Source organism: Rhinoraja longicauda, chromosome 32 (genome assembly GCF_053455715.1).
Source record: "Rhinoraja longicauda isolate Sanriku21f chromosome 32, sRhiLon1.1, whole genome shotgun sequence".
In the NCBI taxonomy this organism is placed as follows: Eukaryota; Metazoa; Chordata; class Chondrichthyes; order Rajiformes; family Arhynchobatidae; genus Rhinoraja; species Rhinoraja longicauda.
Window position 1 is genome coordinate 26690330 of NC_135984.1, and position 23779 is coordinate 26714108.

At 48.6% G+C, this 23779-nt stretch overlaps 1 protein-coding gene across 2 annotated transcripts in view; it reads left to right on the forward strand.

The window, feature by feature from the left end:
• Positions 1-23779, forward strand: part of kirrel3a (kirre like nephrin family adhesion molecule 3a) — a 649014-nt gene that overhangs the window by 523936 nt on the left and 101299 nt on the right. For both annotated transcript variants that reach the window (XM_078427020.1, XM_078427019.1), the window contains one exon: positions 10434-10591. In XM_078427020.1, the coding sequence (XP_078283146.1) occupies positions 10434-10591 (158 nt within the window). The remainder of the gene's footprint in view (positions 1-10433; positions 10592-23779) is intronic.

Here is a 23779-nt window from a genome sequence, read left to right on the forward strand (position 1 = left end):
ATGTGCTGACAACACGACAATAAAATTCTTACTTGCAGCGGCATAACAGGCCTGTAAAGACAATGCAGATAGATAGTGCATAATAAACAACAATTCAATAAATTCATAACTATAATGCCAGTGTGAACCCCCCCCCCCCCCTCAAAGTCCTTAATGCAACCAAAAGCAATCCATAGAAGTTCTTGCCAAAGGTAGACACAAAGACCCAGTCAGAGGAAGGGTCACAACCCAAAATATCACCTTTCCATTTTCCGCAGAGATGCTGCCTGGCCCGCTGAGTTACTTCAGCACGTTGTGTCTATGTTTGGTAGAAACCAGGACCTGCAGTTCTTTTGTAGAGGTTTATAGTTGTGGTTCGTGTTGTGCAGCGCTCAAGAGCCTGATGGTTGTTGGGAAGAAGCTGCTCTTGAACCTGGTGGTCACGGTTTTCAGGCACAGTGGATGTGAAATGTGAGCGGGGCCAGGATGATGTGAGTATTTGACGATACTGGCTTCTGCCTGCATTCACTGTGGTGAGCTCAGTTTCTGATCTGACTGTGGCGGGGCGGCACAGTGGTGCAGAGGTAGATTTTCTGCCTTGCAGCGTCGGAGACCCAGGTTCGATCCTGACTATGGGTGCTGTCTGTGCGGAGTTTGTACGTTCTCCGCGTGACCACGTGGGTTTTCTCCAGCTGCTCCAGTTTCCTCCACATGCCAAAGACGTGCAGGTCTGTAGACTAATTGGCTTCTGTCAAATTGCTCCGTGTGTAGGATGTGAAAGTGGTATATTGTGGAACTAGTGTATGGAATGATTGGTGCTCGGCGTGGACTCGGCGTCGACTCGGCGTGGACTCGACAGTCCGAAGGGCCTGTTTCCACGATGTATCTCTCTACACGGGAAGACTGAAGTTTAGAGATACAGCGCGGAAACAGGCCCTTCGGCCCACCGGGTCCATGCCGACCAGCGATCCCCGCACACTAACACTATCCTACACACAGTAGGGACAATTTTTAGGTTTACCAAGCCAATTAACCTGCAAACCTGTACGTCTTTGGAGTGTGGGAGGAAACGAAGAGCTCGGAGAAAACCTACGCAGGTCACGGGGAGAACGTACAAACTCCGTACAGACAGCATCCGTAGTCGGGATCGTACCCGGGTCTCCGGCACTGCATTCGCTGTAAAGCAGCAACTCTACCGCTGCGCCACCGTGCCACATCCACAAATGCAAAATCAGCTTAATGTATCAATATAAACAACACCAGAACACATTGCTGCTTTAGGTGGCTTCTTAAAATAGCACAGTAATCTTATTCTCCAGCAACATATACCCACCAATGATTCTCCATTTCACTGGGATTTTGTGGTTTTAGAGTTGACTGAGGGAGCAAATTGTAATATCTCTGCATGAATGCTTCAATTTAAGAACAAAATGTTTTTAAAGCAATTTCTGCAATCCGCATTTATTTTATATTTCCTCTCTGTCTCTGTCGTCTCTGATCAGTTGTCCTGTGACAGATAGCCAGCTCCCCTTCCTCACCAAAGGCTCGTAAAATCAGAATGGTGACTGGGGTGGACTACTTCATAATCGAACATGAGACCCAATGTTTACTTTAGTTTAGTTTAGAGATACAGCGCGGAAACAGGCACTTTGGCCCACCGAGTCCGCACCGACCGACCAGCGATCCCCGCACACTTACACTATCCTACACACACTAGGGACTATTTACACTTACACCAAGCCAATTAACCTACAAACCTGTACGTCTTTGGAGTGTGGGATGAAACCGAAGATCTCGGAGAAAACCCACGCAGGTCACAGGGAGAACGTACAAACTCCGTACAGACGGCGCCCGTAATCGGGATCAAACACTGGTCTGAAGCGCTGAACGGCAGCAACTCTACCGCTGCGCCACCTTGCCACCCACAATGATACACATAAAAACCTGGAGTGACTCAGCAGGTCAGACAGCATCTCTGGAGAAAAGGAATAGGTGACGATTGGGTCGAGACCCCTCTTCTCAACCCGAAATGTCAGCGATGTATTTTCTCCAGAGATGCTGTCTGACCCTCTGAGTTACTCCAGCATTTTGTGTCTATCTTTGGGGTAAACCAGCATCTGCAGTTCCTTCCTACACATGAGACCCAATGTGTGTTGGAGTCGTGTGTGCATGAAGACTGTCTGACCAAGGCTGATTGGATTCATTGGTGTTTTTTGTCAGGTTACAATGGGACTGTTGAAGCTGAACTTACAGAGATGACATAGAACATAAAGATTTAGAAGTTCACAGGTTCAAAGATGCTTTTATTGTCACATGCAAACGCGTAGTGAAATTCTTTTCTTACATACAGTCCAGTACAGTATTGCCATACCTAAGCACATCCCCGATTAGCAAAGTGTACAGAAATACTCTACTGAGCCAGTGTGCGAGAGGCGGTCAGTTTGGACACCATTTTCAAAGTCCAGTCCGTGCTCCAGATCTATTGAGCGTAGCCCAGTACAGGCAAGCCCCAGGCTGCTGTGGGCTTCCAGCCATTGCCTTCCTTGGATATCTGGATCGACCAGCGATCTGACATCCCTCTCCTCATCCATCCATCTTTGTGCCCCAGGGGCATCTCCTGCTGCCATACTTGAGGCTGCGGTAAGCCAGACCCTGGCTCAGTCTCCAACTAGCCTTGCTTCTTGCCCATTGTCATCCTTGCCACAGGCTCCATCCTCCCAGTGTCTGGTCTCTGAACGCCTGGGAGCCAAGAACAGGCCCTTCGGCCCACAATGTCTGTGTTGAACGTGATGCCAAGACCAACTCCTACCTGCCTGCACATATTCCTCCATTCATTGCATATCCATGTGCCAATCCAAAACCCCTCAGTTTGAGTCCAGTTTATTGTCACGTGTACCGAGGTACAATGAAAAGCTTTTGTTGCGTGCTATCCCATCAGCGGAAAGACACATGATTACAATCGAGTCATTTACAGTGTATAGTCACATGATAAAGGAATAACGTTTAGTGCAAGCTAACGCCAGCAAAGTCCGATCAAGGATAGTCCGAGGGTCACCAATGAGGTAGATAGTAGTTCAGCACTGCTCTCTGGTTGTGGTAGAATGGTTCAGTTGCCTGATAACAGCTGGGAAGAAACTGTCCCTGAATCTGGAGGTGTGCGTTTCACACTTCTATAACATTTGCCTGATGGGAGAGGGGAGAAGAGGGTGACACTATCTACTCTGCCTCCACCACCACCTCTGGCAGAGCGTTCCAATCACCCATCACCCACTGTGTGGAACACATGCCCCACTCATCTTCTTTAAACATTTCCCCTCGCATCTTAAAGATTGATTGCAATAGTCAGCCAACAACATTGCTGCTGATTCATAGAAACATAGAAAATAGGTGCAGGAGGAAGCCATTTGGCCCTTCGAGCCAGCACCGCCATTCATTGTGATCATGGCTGATCATCCACAATCAGCAACCCGTGCCTGCCTTCTCCCCATATCTCTTGATTCCACTAGTCCCTAGAGTTCTATCTAACTCTCTTTTAAATTCATCCAGTGAATTGGCCTCCACTGCCTTCTGTGGCAGAGAATTCCACAAATTCACAAGTTCACAACTCCCTGGGTGAATACCAAAGCAGCAGGAGGCAGGTTGAATGGTGTAGACATTCCATGATAACATCGAATAGTGAAAAGTCTGGATAGAGTAGATGTGAAGAGGATAGTTCCACCAGTGGGAGAGTCTAGAACCAGAGGTCATTGCCTCAAAATTAAAGGATGTTCCCTTAGGAGGGAGATGAGGAGGAATTTCTTTAGTCAGAGGGTGGTGAATCTGCCGCAGAAGGCTGTGAAGAACGTCAATGGGTATTATGAAGCCAAGGATAGATAGATTCTTGATTTGTACGATTGTCAGGGGTTATGGGAAGAGGGCAGGAGAATGAGGTTAGGGGGGAGAGATAGATCAGCCATGATTGAATGGCAGAGTAGACTTGATCACCTAATTGTGCTCCTATCATTTATGAACTTGTGAATTTATGAAGTGTTTTATAAGCAAACTCTAATCTGGAAGTTTGTCCCACTTGGTGTTCACTCTTTGTGGGAATTCCCTGAAACGAATTCCTTAAGATAAATGTGCTTTTTTTCTGTTTTGGGCTCACCTTGAAAGGTTCAGTAGCAAACAGCCTCCATCGTTCTAGGATTGACAATGAAAGGCACTGACAGAGTGAGAAGGTAAAGGATGGCTTTACACTCAGACAACGGGACAGGATAGGCAGCAGAGTGTCGCAGCGGTAGAGTTGCTACCATACAGCGCCAGGGACCCCGGTTCTATTCTGACCATGAATGCTGACTATACAGTTTGTACGTTCTCCCTGTGATCGCGTGGGTTTTCTCCAGGTGCTCCAGTTTCCTCCCACACTCCAAAGACTTACAGGTTTGTAGGTTAATTGGCTTTGGTACAATTGTAAATTGTCCCTGGTGCGTGTAAGAATGTGTAAGATAGTGCAAGTGTTTGTGGGGATCGCTGGTCAGTGCGGACTCGGTGGGCCGAAGAGCCTATTTTGGCATTGTATCTCTAAAGTCTGAGTTCTAAATAGTCAGGTGCCATTGACAGGGGCTCGTGGAGAGATCAATATGGTGACATCGAGAGTAATGTAAGGATGAGTGCTGCCACATTAGCACCAAGGCAACAAGGCTAACAGCAGGATTAGCAATGTGGATAGAGGATAATGGAGACATTAGCCTTGAGTGCAGTGGAAAGATGTGGGTTAACACATGTAATGGTCTGAGGAAGGGACTCGACCTAAAACATCACCTCTTCCTTTTCTCCAGAGATGCTGCCTGACCCGTTGAGTTATTCCAGCTTTTTGTATCCATCTTCATGTCATGTCACTGAGCGTGTGGAGTCACCACACTGAATTACACAGGGTATAATATAGGAACTGACATCTTTGTGCCACAATGTTTTTAGATAGGCACGTGGATATGCAGGGAACAGCGGGATGTGGATCACTGCAGACAGAGATTAGTTTAACTTAGCATTACGTTCGGCATTGCTATCGTGGGCCGAATGGCCTGGTGCTGTGCTGTTCGATGTTCTTTGCAACAGGGAAATGAAACTGAGTGGCATGGAGTGCAATGAAGGGATTGCCACTGGCACCCAGTATGTCCGGGGAGATTGGCACTCAGCGGCAGGGAGTGTTACCGGAGACATGGGGCAATACTGACGTACAATAGAGGATTGGGACTGTGACAGACAGGCATCATGGAGATATTGACACCAATGGCACAATAACATGGAGGTTTTGGAATTGAGTGGAACCATGTCTGAGACCGAATGACAAAGAATGTAATGAAGGCAATCAGTGAAGACAATGCAAGGGATGTCTAGACACAAGATATATGCCGGGCTTGTCTCCCAGTCAAACAATGTAACTATGGGGTGAGCAGCACATAGGGGTGCCAACTATCTCACCCCCAAAGAAGGGACAAAAGGTGACCTCACCGCCCCGCGCTCCACGTGACCTCACCCATCCAGAAGCCACGTGCTCCCGCTCCTCTAATGGCGGCCGCCCGGGCCGGGAGGCGGGTTGCTACGCAACCTCCGTTAGGCGGCGCCCGGGCCTACACTGTCCGGGCCTACAATGTCTGGACCTACACTGTCCGGGCCTACAGTGTCCGGACCTATAGTGTCCGGGCCTACAGTGTCCGGGCCTACAGTGTCCGGGCCTACAGTGTCCGGACCTATAGTGTCCGGGCCTACAGTGTCCGGGCCTACAGTGTCCGGACCTACAGTGTCTGGACATATAGTGTCCGGGCCTACAGTGTCCGGGCCTACAGTGTCCGGGCCTACAGTGTCCGGGCCTACAGTGTCTGGGCCTACACTGTCCGGGCCTACACTGTCCGGGCCTACAGTGTCTGGGCCTACAGTGTCCGGGCTTACAGCGCACCCCGGGCCTAATACGGGACAAGGGCAGTCCCGTACGGGACAAACCAATTTAGCCCAATACAGGGGATGTCCCGGCGATGTTGGCAACTCAGCAGCACAGCACAACATAAGGAGGGTGGGCACTGAGTGACATTGTGTTTAATAGAAGAGCTGGCACCGTGGCACGGGGCTGCGATTGGTACATGGTACAGGGTGCAGGGATTGGCACTAATGTATACAATACAATCGAGGGAGTGTACATTGGCACACAGCATGTATTAGTTTAGGTTATTCGCATTTTTAGTCACATGTACCGAGGTACAGTGAAAAGTTTTTGTTGTGTGCTAACCAGTCAGTGGAGAGACGATACATGATTACAATCGATCCATCCACAGTGTACAGATACGTGATAAGGTGAGTAATGTTTAGTGCAAGATAACGTCCAGTAAAGTCCGATCAAAGATAGTTTGAGGGTCTCCGGTGAGGTGGATAGTAGATCAGGACCACTCTGTAGTTATTGAGAGGACAGTTCAGCTGCCTGAAAGCAGCCGGGAAGAAACTGTCCTTGAATCTGGAAGTGTGCATTTTCACACGCCCGATGGGAGAGGGGAGAAGTGGGAGTGAGACTGGTCCTTGATGATGCTGCTGGCCTTGCCGAGGCAGCGTGAAGTGTAGATGGAGTCAATGGATGGGACGTTGGGTTCTGTGATGGTCTGGGCTGCGTCTGCAATTCGCTGCAGTTTCTGGCGGTCTTGGAGGGAGCAAGGCTGGGTCGCGGGTGTGAGGCTGGGTCGCGGGTGTGAGGCTGGGTTGAGGGTGTGAGGCTGGGTCGCGGGTGTGAGGCTGGGTCGCGGGTGTGAGGCTGGGTCGCGGGTGTGAGGCTGGGTTGAGGGTGTGAGGCTGGGTTGAGGGTGTGAGGCTGGGTTGAGGGTGTGCGGCTGGGTTGAGGGTGTGAGGCTGGGTTGAGGGAGCAAGGCTGGGACGCGGGTGTGAGGCTGGGTCGCGGGTGTGAGGCTGGGTTGAGGGTGTGAGGCTGGGTTGAGGGTGTGAGGCTGGGACGCGGGTGTGAGGCTGGGTTGAGGGTGTGAGGCTGGGTCGCGGGTGTGAGGCTGGGTCGCGGGTGTGAGGCTGGGTCGCGGGTGTGAGGCTGGGTCGCGGGTGTGAGGCTGGGTCGCGGGTGTGAGGCTGGGTGGCGGGTGTGAGGCTGGGTGGAGGGTGTGAGGCTGGGTCGCGGGTGTGAGGCTGGGTCGCGGGTGTGAGGCTGGGTCGCGGGTGTGAGGCTGGGTGGAGGGTGTGAGGCTGGGTCGCGGGTGTGAGGCTGGGTCGCGGGTGTGAGGCTGGGTCGCGGGTGTGAGGCTGGGTCGCGGGTGTGAGGCTGGGTCGCGGGTGTGAGGCTGGGTTGAGGGTGTGAGGCTGGGTTGAGGGTGTGAGGCTGGGTCGCGGGTGTGAGGCTGGGTCGCGGGTGTGAGGCTGGGTCGCGGGTGTGAGGCTGGGTCGCGGGTGTGAGGCTGGGTCGCGGGTGTGAGGCTGGGTTGAGGGTGTGAGGCTGGGTTGCGGGTGTGAGGCTGGGTGCCATACTCTGACGGAGTGACTTTGTGCAAATATGCAGGGCATAGATGAGCAGGAACTGAGTACCATCAGTACAATGAGCTGATTGGTGGCACGTGGGGGGCAGAGCATAATGGAGGGACTGGCACTCAGTACGCCATGTTATGGACCGATGCAGAGGATAATGGTGCAAGTGGTACTGATTGTAGACACACAATGCTGGAGTAACTCAGCGGGTCAGGCAGCATCTCGGGGGAGAAGGAATGGGTCGAGATCCTTCTTCAGACTAATGGGCCCATCCCCTCCCCTGATATCAGTCGGAAGAAGGGTCTCGACCCGAAACATCACCTATTCCTTCTCTCCTGAGATGCTGCCCGACCCGCTGAGTTACTCCAGCATTTTTTTGTCTCCCTTCGATTTAAACCAGCGTCTGCAGTTCGTTCCGACACAAGAAGTACTGATTGAATGACACGATGCGATGGTGTGGCAGAGGCTCCAATGGAATAACTGGCTCTGAGTGACAGAGAGTCAGGGAGAGATTGGCAGTGAATGACACAGTGTAATCAATGGATTGGCTGTGTGCCTGCCAGTGTGTCAAGGAGGATTGGCACTTGTTGATGCAATGCACTGCAAGTCTATTCACTGAGCTTCAAAGGTTGCAATGGAGTGATAGTCATTGACTGACACCGAATATAATGGAAGGATTGGCGAATGGTGACTGAGTGTTGTAAGAAAGGATGAACACTGAATAGAGAGAGAAGGTTGCACGGATTCTCAGAAAGGAACAGTGAATGTAATGGGGGGGCTTTGCAATGCGTTACACTGAGTGTACTGTAGGGTCTTTCGGTTGGATTAATTGAAAGATACTGCATTAAAACAAGCCCTTCAGTCCACAGAGTCCTTGCCAACCATCGATCACCCGTTCAAAATAGTTTAGTTTAGTTTAGAGATACAGTGTGGAAACAGGCCCTTCGGCCCACCGAGCCTGCGTCAACCAACCCGTTCACACTAGTTTAGTTTAGTTTAGTTTAATTTAGTTTAGTTTAATTTAGTTTAGAGATACAATGTGGAAACAGGCCCTTCGGCCCACCGAGTCTGCGCCGACCAATGATCACCCATACTCTAGTTCTATTTCATCCCCCAGTTTCTCATCCTACACACAACGGCATGGTGGCACAGCGGTAGGGTTGCTGCCTTAAAGCAAATGCAGCGCCGAAGGCCCGAGTTCAATCCCGACTACGGGTGCTGTCTGCACGGAGTTTGTATGTTCTCCACGTGACCTGCGTGGGTTTCCTCCGAGATCTTCAGTTTCCTCCCACACCCCAAAGACGTAAAGGTTTGTAGGTTAATTGTGGGTTAATTGGCTTGGTAAATGTAAAAATTGTCCCCAGTGGGTATAGGACAGTGTGTTAATGTGCGGGGATCACTGGTCGGCGCGGACCCAGTGGGCCGAAAGGGCTTGTTTCTGCTCTGTATCTCTAAACACTACAGAAGCCAATTACCTGACAAACCCGCGCGTCTTTGGAATGAGGGAGGAAACCAGAGCACCCGGAGAAAACGTACATGGTCACAGGGAGAACATACAAACTTTGCCGAGACAGCACCCATAGTCAGGATCGAACCTGGATCTCAAGCCCTGAGATGTAGCTGTTCTACTACTGTGCCACTGTGCTGCCCTTTACATAGTGAGACAATGAATGTAATGGAAGGATGGACTTGAGTTTAGTTCTCAGTTTCATAAATTCATGTTCATTAGTAATAGGAGCAGAATAAACCTTTAGGCCCATCAGGTCTACTCCACCATTCAATCATGGCTGATCTATCTTTCCCTCCTATCCCCATTTTACTGCCTTCTCCCCAAAACCCCTGACACCCACACTAATCAAGAATATATCTACCTTCAAAATATCCACTGACTTAGAAACATAGAAACAGAAAATAGGTGCAGGAGTAGGCCATTCGGCCCTTCGAGCCAGCGCCGCCATTCAATATGATCATGGCTGATCATCCAAAATCAGTACCCCGTTCCTGCTTTCTCCCAAAATTCCTTGATTCCATTAGCCCTAAGAGCTAAATCAAATTCTCTCTTGAAAACATCCAGTGAATTGGTCTCCACTGCCTTCTGTGGCAAAGAATTCCACAGATTCACAACTCTCTGGGTGAAAAGGTTTTTCCTCATCTCAGTCCTAAATGGCCTACCCCTTATTCTTAAACTGTGACCCCTGGTTCTGCACTCCCCCAACATCGGGAACATTTTTCCTGCCTCGAGCCTGTCGAATCCCTTAAGAATTTTATATGTTTCTATAAGATCCCCTCTCATCCTAAATTCCAGTGTATACAAGCCCAGTCGACCCATTCTTTCATCATATATCAGTCCCGCCATCCTGTGAATTAACCTGGTGAACCTACCCTGCATTCCCTCAAAAGCAATAATGTCCTTCCTCAAATTAGGAGACCAAAACTGCACACGATACTCCAGGTGCGGTCTCACCAGGGCCCTGTACAACTGCAGTAGGACCTCCTTGCCATTAGCTTCCTTCACTGCCTGCTGTGCCTGCATGCTTACTTTCAGTGACTGATGTACAAGCACACCCAGGTCTCGTTGCACCTCCCCTTTTCCTAATCTGACACCATTCAGATCATAATCTGCCTTCCTGTTCTTGCCACCAAAATAGATAACCTCACATTTATCCACATTATACTGCATCTGCCACGCATCTGCCCACTCACCCAACCTATCCAAGTCACCCTGCAGCCTCATAGCATCCTCCTCGCAGCTCACACGGCCTGTGTCTCCTTCTGTGGCAAAGAATTCCACAGATTCACCACCCTCTGACTGAAGAGATTGCTCCTCATCATTCCTTGTCCTCATCGTTAGAGGGATGTGACTGGGCTTGAGGTTGATATTGATGTTGGGCACTGCCACTACAGGGATGCAGGCATCGCCCGGGGGCGTTTGGCTTCCTGCTTGAACGTGTGTTCCTTTGTTGCAGTACCTCCAGACAACCCTGTCATCAGCAGCGGGCCAGTGGTCAGCCTGAAGGTCGGAGACTCCCTGAACCTGACATGCCGTGCGGACAACGCCAAGCCAGCGGCCATCATCACCTGGATCCGAGACGGAGAGCCCCTGAGTGGGGCCACCTACGTCAAGGTGAGGGGAGCGGCCTGTTGCAAACACCCACACACTGCGGTCATAGAGTCATACAGTTATACACTGTGGAAACACGCCCTTCAGCCCAACCTGCCCACACTGGCCAGCATGTACCATCCTCACTAGTCCCACTAGCCTGCCTTTGGCCCATATCCCTCCCAACCAGGCCTACCCATGTGTCGGAAGGAACTGCAGATGCTGGTTTAAATTGAAGACAGGCACAAAATGCTGGAGTAACTCAGCGGGACAGGCCGCATCTCTGGAGAGAAGGAATGGGTGACGTTTCGGGTCGAGAGTCTTCGTCAGACACTGACGTTTTGAGTTGAGACCCCATCCACGTACCTGTCTAATTGTTTCCTAAGTGTTGCAATCGTCCCTGCCTCAACTACCTCCACCGTTCCTCCGCAGGGTGAAGTGGCGTGCCGAGGACAGGACGGGATGGGTAACCAGGGTTGGGGATACGGTGGGGACGAGGTTATGGGCCTTTGGGAAGGTCAAACTGAGGCCGGATTGGTTTGGGGTGACAAAATGCTGGTGTAACTCAATGGGTCAGGCAGCATCACCAGAGAACATGGATAGGTGGCATTTCAGGTCGGGACCCTGCGGGCTAGTGGAATCAAGGGGTATGGGGAGAAGTTGGGCACAGGTTACTGATTGTGGATGATCAGCCATGATCACAATGAATGGCGGTGCTGGCTCGAAGGGCCGAATGACCTCCTCCTGCACCCATTTTCTATGTTTCTATGTTTCTATATTTCTATGACCCTTCTTCAGTCTGATTTGGGGTGAATCGGGTGGAGGTTTTATAGGCAGCTGTCCTGTGATGCTGTGTTTGCCCGTTAATTAGCTGAACTTTGCTTATAATCTTCAGGGAGGCTAAAGGAGTTGAAATTGGATTGGAGACGTCAAGGGTCAGTTGAGTCTAACAATATAACTCACCTCGAAGAGCAGAGCTTTCTTATCCTCTTCCTCACAGTATTTATCCTGTAACAATCAGAGTATAGAACCCCTCAGATGTTTTGACAGTCCAACTAGTGAACCAACATCACAGTACATTATCTTCTATTATCGTTCATGATAACCAGGTCTGTTCAGTTCAGTGTAGTTTATTGTCACGTGTATCGAGGTACAGTGAAAAGCTTTTGTTGTGTGCTAACCAGCCAGCAGAACGACAATGCTTGATTACAATCGAGCCATTTACAGTGCATAGATACATGAGAAGGGAATAACGTTTAGCGCAAGGTAAAGCCAGCAAAGTCCGATCAAGAATAGTCCGAGGGTCACTGCAAAGAGGTAGATAGTAGTTCAGCACTGCTCTCTGGTGGGACTGCGGCCCAGGAATGCTGATGCAAGCACATACTCCAACTCAATATTAGTCTTTAGACTTTAAAGACACAGCCCAGGAACAAGCCCTTTGGCCCACCAAGCCCGCACCACAGAGCGATCACCCCATGCACCACCACTAACCTGCATACTCGGGACAATCTACAACTTTTTTATCGAAGCCACTTCATCTACAAACCTGCGGCATCTTTGGAGTGTGGGAGGAAATCGGAGCACCCGGAGAAAACCCACGAAGTGACAGGGTAAATGTGGGAACTCTGTAGAGACAGTAGCCATACTCAGGATGGAACCCGGGTCACTGGAGCTGCAAGGCAGCAACTCTACTGCTGCGTCACTGGCACCTCCTTTTAAAATTAATTTATCTTTCTCTTTTCTTGGGGTTTTCTTAGTGTTAGAGAGATGTGGCATGGAAACAGGCCCTTCAGCCCCACAATTTCTTGCTGACCCTTGAACACCCTTTTATGCTAATGCTACTTTAATCCTGGGTTTCAATCTTCTCACATCCTCATCAAATCCTCCAGCTTCTACCACTCACTACATGCAAGGGGTAATTTACAGAGGCCAATGAACGTAACAGTCTGCATGTCTTTGGGATGTGGGAGGAAACCGGAGCACCCGGGGGAAATCCACACAGTCACAGGGAGGAGAATGTGCAAACAAAGCATTGTTCCCGATGTTGGGGAAGTCCAGAACAAGGGGTCACAGTTTAAGGATAAGGGGGAAGTCTTTTAGGACCAAGATGAGAAAGTTTTTTTTCACACAGAGAGTGGTGAATCTGTGGAATTCTCTGCCACAGAAGGTAGTTGAGGCCAGTTCATTGGCTATATTTAAGAGGGAGTTAGATGTGGCCCTTGTGGCTAAAGGGATCAGGGGGTATGGAGAGAAGGCAGGTACAGGTTACTGAGCTGGATGATCAGCCATGATCATATTGAATGTCGGTGCAGGCTCGAAGGGCCGAATGGCCTACTCCTGCACCTATTTTCTATGTTTCTATGTTTCTATGGATCCGGGTTAAGGATTGAACTGACCTCATGAGGCAGCTGCTCGACCAGCTGTGCCACTGTGCTGTCCAACGTCTTCATGGGTTTAGTGTTGATCAAGTGAGATGATTCTTTACAAGCTCACACCAGTCACACTCCCAGCTACTTCAGATTGTCACACAAGGGACAGCATTCTGCTCTTGACTCATTTCTGCCAGGGACAGTGATGTAACCCCCAAGTTTATTTGACGTTAGATTCTTACAGTCAGCAGCTGGAGAGGGCTCTGACTACATTTAGCCTAGTTTTTAGTTTTGATTAGAGATACAGCGCGGAAACAGGCCCTTGCGGCCCACCAAATCTCAGCACCAACCAGCGATCCCCACACACTAACACTACCCTACACACACTAGGGACGATTTTACATTTATACCAAGCCAATTTACCCACAAACCTGTATGTCTTTGGAGTGGGGGAGGAAACCGAAGATCTCGGAGAAAACTGAGATGTGGTTGTGGTATATTGATGTGGTTCCAGGAAATCTTGACTCCATAGTAGAAACATGAGAATAATAGTGAATGGTTTATAGACATTGACGTGATTACAACTACAGAAGATGCTCTTTCACCTCTTCCCTTCCCACCATTTAGGGACCCAAACAATCCTTCCAGTGATTCACTCACCTTCCTTCCGAACCAGAGTACAGGTAGTTCCGCATTAATGCATGCTTCCATAAAAAAAATTGGATAAAAGGTGAGTTATGAGTTAGGTAACGTTATTTGTATTCTGCAGGCTGAATTGTTTATAATTTAAATTGGGAACTAGAGAACCACTTCAAAATTACTTTGGGGAATTGAAAGATGGTGAAATAAAGCTGTCTCGGATTTAAACAGTATGGTGGGGAAAAACTGTTTCCATGTAACCTCCCTGCAGTAATCAGACACCATTATCTCTTAAGAACCTGCTGCTATTTTAACATTGGGTGGTCATTGAAATTGACAAATGATCACTTCAATTGAAACTTGTATACCGATACTATTAAACAATGTAATAAACAACATTTAAGGTGTGTATAAGAAAATAACTGCAGATGCTGGTACAAATCGAAGGTATTTATTCACAAAATGCTGGAGTAACTCAGCAGGTCAGGCAGCATCTCGGGAGAGAAGGAATGGGTGACTTTTCGGGTCGAGACCCTTCTTCAGACATTTAAGATGTGGACTCCTATAAATCGGCGAGACCAAGCGCAGGCTCGGCGATCATTTCGCTGAACACCTCCACTCATTCCGTCCAAACCTATCTGATCTCCCGGTTGCTCAGCCCTTTAACTCCCATCCCATTCCCACACTGACCTTTCTGTCCTGGGCCTCCTCCATTGTCAGAGTGAGGCCCAGCACAAATTGGAGGAACAGCACCTCATATTTCGCTTGGACAGCTTACACCCCAGTGGTATGAACATTGAATTCTCTAATTTCAAGTAACCCATACTTTCTCTCTCTTTCCATCCCTCCCCCTTCCCAGTTCCCTGACCAGTCTGACTCTCCCCCTGATTAAATTGATCTCTGTTTGCTTCGTTGTCACCATCCCCGAGCTAACAACGATCTATTCTACATTTTCCTTGATTCTCATCCCCTTTGATGTCTCTAACACTTCCTTATCTCTGTGTCTCCCTCTCCCCTGACTCTCAGTCTGAAGAAGGGTCTCGACCTGAAACGTCACCCATTCCTTCTCTCCACAGATGCTGCCTGTCCCGCTGAGTTACTCCAGCATTTTGTGTCTATTTAATATTTTTAGTTTGCAGTAACAAAAGTAAACCTGTTGTTATTAAAAAGGCCTTTATTTTTCAATCCCTGTGAGAAAATCACTTTGTTATTCTGACTTGAAACTCTCCAGCTCCCAATCCCCTTTGCCATTATAATGAGATTTTCTCTGACATGAGGTTTCTTAGGAACCTTTATTTATTTATTGCTTTACAGCAGAATAACCTGCATTACATTTGGTGATCACAATGTAACCTCCTCCACATTGGAGAAACCAAACACAGATTGGACAACCACTTCAAATCAAGCCTAGTCAAGTTTATTGTCGTATATGCAAGTACAGTGAGGTGCAAATACAATGAAAACCTTGCTTGTAACAGCACCATAGTCACATGGACTCAGACAATGCACAAAAACATGAATTATATCTAAATTATACATTCACAAAATGCTGGAGTAACTCAGCAGGTCAGGCAGCATCTCAGGAGAGAAGGAATGGGTGACGTTTCGGGTCAAGACCCTTCTTCAGACTGATGTCAAGGGGGCGGGACATAGGAAGGATATAGGTGGGGACAGGAAGATAGAGGGAGAACTGGGAAGGGGGAGGGGAAGAGAGGGACAGAGGAACTATCTAAAGTATCTCTGTCCGCATTAACCAATCTGATCTCCCGGTGGCTGAGCACTTCAACTCCCCCTCCAACTCCCAGTCTGACCTTTCTGCCATGGGCCTCCTCCAGTGCCATAGTGAGGCCCACCGGAAATTGGAGGAACAGCACCTCATATTTCGCCTGGGCAACTTGCAGCCCAGTGGTATGAACATTGACTTCTCCGACTTTAGATAGTTCCTCTGCAAGAATCCAACAGTTCCTGAGGCTGGCTGTGTGGGACCTCCGCACTGAGTGAAGGGCACCGCGTGGATGGAAGAGATCCTTGAAGACAGATGCCACCTATGCAGGCCACCTGCATTCAGTCTGAAGCCCGCTGTTTAGTTTTAGTTCGGAGCTACAGCGCTAAACAGGCCCTCGACCCACCGAGTCCACACCGACCAGCGATCCCCATACGTTAAACCACCCTACACACACACACACTACAGAGCATGTCCTCAAGGTCTTCATATTTTAGAAGTATTTTCACTCCTGCCACCATTTATCCTCACTATGACCCCTTGCCACGCACTATAACAGATATTCCCTTTGTCCTATCCATCCCTTTGTTCCACCTTCCGCCTCAGCTTAGTGCAGTGGGTAGAGCAACTTGCTGCCTTACATCGCCAGAGACCCGAGATCGATCCCGACTACGGGTGCTGTCTGTTTAGAGTTTTTATGTTCTCCTCGTGACCTGCTTGGTTTTCTCCAAGATCTTTGGTTTCCTCCCACACTCCAAAGACGTGCAGGTTTGTAGGCTAATTGGCTTGGTGTAAATGTAAATTGTCCCTAGTGTGTGTAGGATAGTGTTAATGTGTGGGGATCGCTGGTCGGCGAGGACTCGGTGGGCCTGTTTTCGCGCTGCATCTCTAAACTAAACTAAACCTTCCCTGCAACTTCAACTGACTTGTTTTTCTCTCTTTCCCTGGCCTGAAATGTTGACTCTCTTTTCCTTCCCACAGATGCTGCCTGACCTGCTGAGGGTTTCAAGCATTTTCTGTTTTTGTTTCAGATGTCTGAGCTTCTCACTACTTCTCTCCCTTCCAAACTAGATGTCAGTCATCAGCCGCAATATCTCCCCCACGCAGCACTCACTGCATTAGTGTCTTTTCGTAACGCTCGTGACATATGCATCATGAAAAGAATGATAGAAATATTTGTTGTCGTTGCTGTGCACTCAGTTACACTAATTCTGCAAAATATACCATTTTATATTCTTCCCACATTCTCATCAAACTCCCCAAATTATAAATTCATAAGTCATTGCAGTAGAATTAGCCCATTGAGTCTGCTTTGCCATTCAATCATGGTCGATTTATCTTTCCCTCTCAATCCCACTCTCCTGTCTTCTCCTGATAACCCCTGACACCCGTACTAATCAAATATCTGTCAATCTTTGCCTTAAAAGTACACAATGACTTGGCTTCCACAACCATCTGTGGCAATAAATTCCACAGAATCACTCTTATTAAATAAATTCCTGCTCATCTCCTTTTTAAAGGTATGTCCTTTCATTCTGAGGCTGTGGCCTCAGGTCCTAGACTCTCCACATCCACTCCATCCAGGCCTTTCACTATTCAGTAAGTTTCAATGAGGTTCCCCCTCATCTTTCTAAACTCCAGCGAGTACAGGCCCAGTGCCGTTAAACGCTCATCATATGTTAACCCAATAATTCCTGGGGTCTTTCTCAAAAACCTCACCAATACCAGCACATCCTTCCTCAGATATGGGGCCCAAAACTGGTCACGACACTACAAATGCGGTCTGACCAGTGCCTTCTAAAGCCTCAGCATTATAACCCTGTTTTTATACTCTAGTCCTCTCGAAATAAATGCTAGCATTGCATTTGCCTTCCTAACTAGCGATTCAACTTGCAAATTAAACTTTTGATCCATCAGACCATCCTGCGCACCTGAAAGGTAATTTACGGTGGCTAATTAACCCACAAGGCCGCACGCCTCTGGGGTGTGGAGGCACCTGGAGAAAATCCACACGGTCTCAGGGAGAACATGCAGACTCCACACAGACAGCAGTCGAGGTCAGGATTGAACCCCTGGTCTCCGGCGCTGTGAGACAGCAGCTCTATCAGCTGGCCACTGTGTGTTGACCATCACCCACCCATTAACACTAATCTAATGTTAATCCTAAAATGTTTCCCTCCATTTAAACTTGGTGAGGTTTTGGATTCCTGCCTGTGCCCTTGATCTGCAGCTTAAGAGGCTGAGAGGTAAAGGCTGAGCTTTAAGCATGTGCTTAAAAGTTCTTTCATTGTGATTTGGGAGCTAATGCAGCTTAGTGTGGTTATTTATGCAGCTTTCTAAAGTGACTTTCGAGCACAATTATGGTTCAAAATGTTGCTGGTTTAGTCTGAGCAACCAGACAGTCTCCCTGGAGCAGTGCGTGCCTCTGAAAGTCTCTCACAGAATTGGTAGCTTCTTCACTAAGCAGTTGCTGCCTTGGGAACTCATCTTTCAAGAGACCGAGACACCATACAAACTGCATTGTCACAGATTGTTTAGTTTAGAGATACAGCGCAGAAACAGGCCCTTCGGCCCACCAGGTCCGCGCCGACCAGCGATCCTCGCACATTAACACTATCCTACACCCACTAGGGACAATTTTTACTTTTACCAAGCCAATTAATCTACAAACCAGTATGTCTTTGGACTGTGGGTAGAAACCGGAGCACCCGGAGAAAACCCACGTGGTCACAGGGAGAACGTACAAACTTCGTACAGACACCACCTGTCGTCAGGATGGAACCCGGGTCTCTGGCGCTGTAAGGCAGCAACTCTACCGCTGTGCCACCGTGATCCTTCATCTCTCTGCTATTAACTTGCTCATCCTAAGTCAATAGACAATAGACAATAGACAATAGGTGCAGGAGTAGGCCATTCAGCCCTTCGAGCCAGCACCGCCATTCAATGCGATCATGGCTGATCACTCTCAATCAGTACCCCGTTCCTGCCTTCTCCCCATACCCCCTCACTCCGCTATCCTTAAGAGCTCTATCCAGCTCTCTCTTGAAAGCATCCAACGAACTGGCCTCCACTGCCTTCTGAGGCAGAGAATTCCACACCTTCACCACTCTCTGACTGAAAAAGTTCTTCCTCATCTCCGTTCTAAATGGCCTACCCCTTATTCTTAAACTGTGGCCCCTTGTTCTGGACTCCCCCAACATTGGGAACATGTTTCCTGCCTCTAATGTGTCCAATCCCCTAATTATCTTATGTTTCAATAAGACCCCCCCTCATCCTTCTAAATTCCAGTGTATACAAGCCTAATTGCTCCAGCCTTTCAACATACGACAGTCCCGCCATTCCGGGAATTAATCTAGTGAACCTACGCTGCACGCCCTCAATAGCAAGAATATCCTTCCTCAAATTTGGAGACCAAAACTGCACACAGTACTCCAGGTGTGGTCAGACTGAGCAACAAACACAGAAGGCAAACAACATCCCAGAGATGTGCTTTTCTTTCCGTTGTAGATAATTGGCTCTAATTAGATTTGTTACCTGCCAGAGATTATCACTTCTTTCAGCACTCACCCCTCCATCCAAATACCTGCCCCACTGCATTTAGTGGCTGCCACTTTGCCTTCGCCGCCAATGCTTTTCTAATGTAATACCAAGGAACCGCAGAAGCCAAAGATAGATACAAAGTGCTGGAGTAACTCAACGAGTCAAGCAGCATCTCTGGAGTAAATGGACAAGTGATGTTTCATAGAAACATAGAAAATAGGTGCAGGAGGAGGCCATTTGGCCCTTCGAGCCAGCACCGCCATTCATTGTGATCATGGCTGATCATCCACAATCAGTAACCCGTGCCTGCCTTCTCCCCATATCCCTTGATTCCACTAGCCCCTAGAGCTCTATCTAACTCAGGTCGGGACACTTCTTCAGAACCTGTGTTCTATCTTAATCTGTTCTAACCCCTTTAATATTGTTTGCATCTTCTACTCTTCATTGAGCCTATCCAATTGTTTGTCTACTTGTTGACCTTCTTTGACCTCTGTGCTCCTCTCTCAATACAGTGCCTTGGTTACTATATCGTTATATGCTCAATATTACCCAAGTCCCTTACAAACTGACCCAACACCGAGACCATCTTTGCTTTGCTCATGCTTACAGTCTTGACTTCCAACACCCTTCTGTCTCAAACGGAATTAAAAACACCTTTCCTATTGGGAATTTCCTTCTGCCTCTTTGTGTAGAAGGGAACCACAGATGCTGGTAGATACCGAAGGTAGTCACAAAGTGCTGGAGTAACTCAACGGGTCAGGCAGCATCTCTCATGAAAAAGGATGAGAGGAATAGATCGGGTAAATGCACAGAGTCTCTTGCCCAGACTAAGGGAATCGAGGACCAGAGGATATAAGTTCAAGGTGAAGGGGAAAAGATTTAATAGGAATCTGAGACGTAACTTTTTCACACAAGGGGTGGTGGGTGTATGGAACAAGCTGTCAGAGGAGGTAGTTGAGGCTGGGACTATCCCAACGTTTAAGAAACAGTTAGACAGGTACATGGATAGGACAGGTTTGGGCCGAAGGGTCTGTTCCACACTGCATCACTCTATGACTATGACTCGAAAGCATAAATACATGCAAAAGCAAAATACCGCAGAATCTGGAAATACAGCATAAAATACAAAAGAAACAGTTAGGCAGGTACATGGACAGGACAAGTTTGGAGGGATATGGACCAAAGGCGGCCAGGTAGGACTAGTTTAGCTGGGACATATTGGCCGGTGTGGGTAAGTTGGGCCGAAGGGCCTGTTTCCACACTGTATCACTATGACTCTTTCACCCCATGTGTGATGTTTTGGGTTGGGACCTTCTTAAGTGCTGGGTCTAACTTGGATGGTGTGAATTTACTTTTAAGCCTGAAACAATGTGGATTCAAATGCTGCTTGTGGCTGTAGTGAAGGCTAATACTCTAGTGCAGGACTAGATATTTCTACCGTGTGGAGCTGTCATCCCTTGGATCTGGCAATAGACCTACTCCCGCTATCTATTTTATAAACATTAAAGACCATTCAAGGATAATTGCTGCTTGGCCCAAGCTTTGTTGCTCACCACTGGAGCGGCACAGCAGTGCAGCAGGTAGAGCTGCTGCCACACAGCACCAGGGATCCGGGTTCGATCCTGACCTCAGGTGCTGTCTGCGTGGAGTTTGCACATTGTCCCTAAGACCGTGTGAGTTTCCTCCAGTTCTTCCCACATCCCAAAGACGTGCGTGTCTGTGGGTTAACTGGCCTCGGTAAAATTGTCCCTTATGTACACGGAGTGGATGGGAAGGTGGGAATAACAGAGAAACAGAGAGGATGTGTGAATGGGTGATCGATGGTCGGCGTGGATTCGGCAGGGCCGAAGGTCACGTTTCCATGCTGCGTCTCTGAAACTAAAACTGCAAGTATCTCAGGCACATCGATTTATTCACAAAATGCTGGAGTAACTCAGCAGGTCAGGCAGCATCTCGGGAGAGAAGGAATGGGTGACGTTTCGGGTCGAGACCCTTCTTCAGACACCATGCATGTATCTCAGGCACCATGCATGGAATATCACTGTGGGGAAAATCCAGACAACTTTGGCCAAGAGACCAAGATGGCACAGAGTACTTCATCAGCTGTTCAGCATTTCATCCACCTGATTTCATGATGGATTCCTCAAACAGCAATTGAAAATTAGAAAATGTGAAATCAGAACAGAAAACGCTGGAAATATTCAGGTGAAAAGAGAAACTGTGTATCTCCGGAATTGGTTGTTCTTATTTCAGATTTCCAGCATCAGCAGCTTTTTGTTCTCCAATTGCCGTTTAATTCACCAAGGTGTCTCAGTCAGCACAACCCACATCAAACCTGCTTTGTTGTTATCTCCAAAGAGATGAACATTTATTTTTTACTTCAACTACCCTTCTTACCCCTGCTTTCCCTCTCTCTCCATCCCTCCCCATCCTCGTTCTCCGACCAGTCTGACTGTCCTCCTGATTACATTTTAATATTATATGTCTCATTTTCATCTGCCCCTTGCTAACGATTCTACATTTGCCTTGAACTTCGTCCCCTTTAATCTCTCGTTTTCACACCTTACCCTTTCATATCTCTGTGTTTCCCTCTCCCCTGACGCTCAGTCTGAAGAAGGGTCTCGACCCAAAATGTTGTCCATTCCTTCTATCCAGAGATGCTGCCTGTCCCGCTGAGTTACTCCTGCATTTTGTGTCTATCTTCAGTGTAAACCAGCATCTGCAGTTCCCTCCCACACACACCCTCAATGGCTTCTGTTTCCCTTCTTACCACCACAGAATCAGTCTGATACTGTTTGGAAATGGGCCCTTTGGCCCACGATGTCCATGCCAACCATCTATAGTCATCTTTTATGTCAACCTTCTGTGCCTTTGTGATGTCTTCTTAGTCTCTTCTTCTTAGCCCCCCTCGGTCATGGCTGACCATGGGTGATGCATCCTAGTTGGCTGCTTGCTCCACATCTCGGCTAGAGCAGCGTCGCTTGTGGCTGAAGAGACCAATGTGGGAGTGACAGTCTCTGTGGCAAAGGTCACATTTGTGTGTGGTCTCTGGTCTGTTGAAGTTGCTGCGCTCCTTTCTGCGTGCCCGCTTGTCTGCCGCTGCGTTCATCGGTTTCTCTTCCCCCGTTTTGAGATGTTGGTTCAGGATACCTCTCCACCTCGTACGGTCAGCTGCAAGGCTCTCCCAGGACTCCACATCGATGTCCAGCACCTTTAAATCTCTCTTACAGACATCCTTGTAACGTAGCTGGGGGCGGCCGATGGTTCTCCTCCCAGATGTCAGCTCTCCATAGAGGATGTCTTTTGGAATACGGCCATCCTCCATGCGGTGGACATGACCCAGCCACCTCAGCCTGCGCTGCCTGAGTGGAGTGGACATACTGGGAAGGCCAGCGCCAGACAGAATCTCGGCGTTGGACACACTGTGTTGCCAGGATATACCCAGGATACGGCGGATGCTTCTAAGGTGGAAGGTGTTGAGTCTTCTCTCCAGTCTGGCAGATGTAGTCCATGTCTCACTGCCGTACAGCAGCGTGCTGTTGACACAGGCGTTGTAGACTGCTATCTTTGTCTTTACTGTCAGCTTTGGATTGGTCCACACTCGAGTTGTGAGGCGAACGAGAGTTGTAACTGCCTTCCCGATCCTCTTGTCAATCTCTGTGTCTAAGGAGAGGTTGTCGGTGATGGTGGAGCCGAGGTACGTGAACTGATGGACTTTGTGATGTAGGTACTTGTTAAATGGTGAGAGAGCACCTGTCTCCAACACCCACTTGTTCTTTAATAAGATGTTGCTTCACACTTGCTTCTTTTATGAGCGAATGTGTGGATGAGAATGATCCCAATTGAATTTCCACCCTTCACCTTTTGGATCTAATCGTGACATAGGATCTGAGAGCCACACTTAATGCCATACATCAGCAGATGTGTCTTCTTGATCTCTCTACATACATCACTGATCCACCCTATCTCAATAATTACAGCAGGGAATAGAGGCCAGTTGGCCCAACTCATCATGCCAACTAGTCTAAGCTAGCCCATTTTGCCCACATTTGGTCCATGTCGCTTTTTATTCCCTCTCCTTAAAATGGAACATCTTCTCTTCCATTCACAAATCAAGGTTTGCGCACTTTAATCCTCCTCCTTCAGCTTCCTCTGATCACATCTCCCCACTCCCAGTCCCAGTTCTTGCCATGTCTTGCCTTTCCCTCCCGATCTTCTCCACCATGATCCCAGGTGATTAGTCATCCACAGATTCATTGCTCTGGTCCTCATCTCAATACCATCTCTGGTCCTCATCTGGCCATGTAATGGTCCCTCACACCTGTGTCTACGTCTCCAGCCAGACAGGGGGCCTTTCTCCATGGTCCATTACCCTCTTGGAGTCTTCCCTCCAATCCTTAATCCCTATCGATCCATTCACACAAATTACCAATGCAACTCGTGCATCAATTTCCCACAGCCCTTGCTCGAAACCGACCACACTCCGCTCACCGAGGACCAACACCAACATAGTCATTGGTCCTGCTGATAAGCGTGGTGTCATTGTGATTTGGTGACGATCTCTGCTTTGCAAATGCTGAATGCCATTTCTTGTACCTTCTGCACCGTGACCCCACCACCGGACATCTTAACCATGTCTGTTCCATCCCCTCACGTCTGTCCTCACCCTCCCTACCACTTGGAACAGGGAGTGATCCTCACCCCCCCCCCCCACACAAGCCTCTACATTCAATAGATCTCCTCCGTAATGTCCATCACCTTCACCACCAGCCATGTTTCACCGTTTCCCCTCCCCCTTCAGCATTCCCTTCGGTTTCCCTGAATCTTTGCTCCATCTTCAGCAGCACCCAGTCCCGTCCTTGTGGCACCTTCCGATGTATCTGCAGGAAACACAACACTTCCCCTTTTACTTTCTCCCTTCCAACTCCTCAGGGTCTCAGA